The sequence below is a fragment of the Papilio polytes genome, unplaced genomic scaffold (genome assembly GCF_000836215.1).
Source record: "Papilio polytes unplaced genomic scaffold, Ppol_1.0 DF821845.1, whole genome shotgun sequence".
Classification (NCBI taxonomy): Eukaryota; Metazoa; Arthropoda; class Insecta; order Lepidoptera; family Papilionidae; genus Papilio; species Papilio polytes.
In genome coordinates, this window is record NW_013527359.1 from 3013818 (window position 1) to 3014781 (window position 964).

At 44.9% G+C, this 964-nt stretch overlaps 1 protein-coding gene across 1 annotated transcript; it reads right to left on the minus strand.

The window, feature by feature from the left end:
• Positions 1 to 40: 40 nt before the first annotated feature.
• Positions 41 to 669, minus strand: LOC106107804 (collectin-43-like). The gene is made up of 3 exons (XM_013288807.1): positions 513 to 669; positions 242 to 413; positions 41 to 191 (listed from the first exon to the last, which is right to left on the minus strand). The coding sequence occupies exons 1-3, from the start codon at positions 667 to 669 to the stop codon at positions 41 to 43; spliced, it is 480 nt and encodes a 159-aa protein (XP_013144261.1).
• Positions 670 to 964: the final 295 nt, after the last annotated feature.

The window sequence follows — 964 nt, forward strand, 5'->3', positions numbered from 1 at the left end:
CCTTTATTTCCTGCTTGTCCTTTTTCACCTTGAGGTCCCGTTAGACCAGCGGGACCTTGAGGGCCCCTAGCCCCATCTGCACCGTTTGTTCCGGGTGGACCTGAATCGCCTTGTTGGCCCTTTTCTCCAGGTAATCCCACTGGACCCGTCTCGCCTCGTAAGCCTTGAGTGCCAGGCGATCCTTGAGGTCCCTATAAGGATTTGTAATAGTTTAGATTTAATCAACAGTCTCATTTATTACGATTGACTATTAGTAAACGGTCTTTTTACCGGTTCTCCGGTTGCGCCCTTAAAACCTTTTTCGCCAGGTGGGCCGGCTTCACCCTTGTCTCCATCCTCACCTGGCGGCCCTACAGGGCCTGGTGCGCCCGTTAGGCCTCTTGGGCCAGCTAAGCCATCACGTCCAACAGGACCTAATAAAATAATTTCGCAATTGTTGTACTTCAGTAAAAAATAATTGAAATTATGTTGAATAAAAAAGAAACAGAAATATTAAGATTCAAATGACATACCAATCGGTCCTGGATCACCAATTTCTCCTTTTTGTCCACCGGATCCAGGAGGACCTCGGGGTCCTTCTCGCCCCATAGGTCCTTGAGACCCTTCCCGGCCGGGTTCGCCTTGTTCACCTTTATCGCCCCTAATACCAGCAGGTCCCGGTGGTCCCATATCTCCCTTTGCACCTAGTGGTCCCTGTTAAATGATTTATTTTTATTACTTATTATTTTCAATGAACTTTTTACTAATAATGTTATAAATTTCTGTGACCTTTTACGATTATTTTGTTATTTAGCCTTAGACATCTTTTCTACGAGTATGATAAGAATTGTGTACCGTACTAAGTTTTTAAGGTTATATTAATATAATATAGGAAAAAGTATAAACTTACAGGTGCTCCAGCCAATCCAGGATCCCCTTGATGTCCAGGAGGGCCTGGAGAACCAACTGGGCCTGGTTTTCCTTC

Excerpts from the sequence above, each read along its gene's own strand:
- LOC106107804 (XM_013288807.1), bottom strand. The coding sequence starts at position 669 with ATGGGACCACCGGGACCTGCTGGTATTAGGGGCGATAAAGGTGAACAA. Across the intron at positions 414-512 it reads TGGTGATCCAGGACCGATTG|GTCCTGTTGGACGTGATGGC; the intron begins GTATGTCATTTG and ends TTATTTTATTAG. Across the intron at positions 192-241 it reads CCGTTTACTAATAGTCAATC|GGACCTCAAGGATCGCCTGG; the intron begins GTAATAAATGAG and ends AAATCCTTATAG.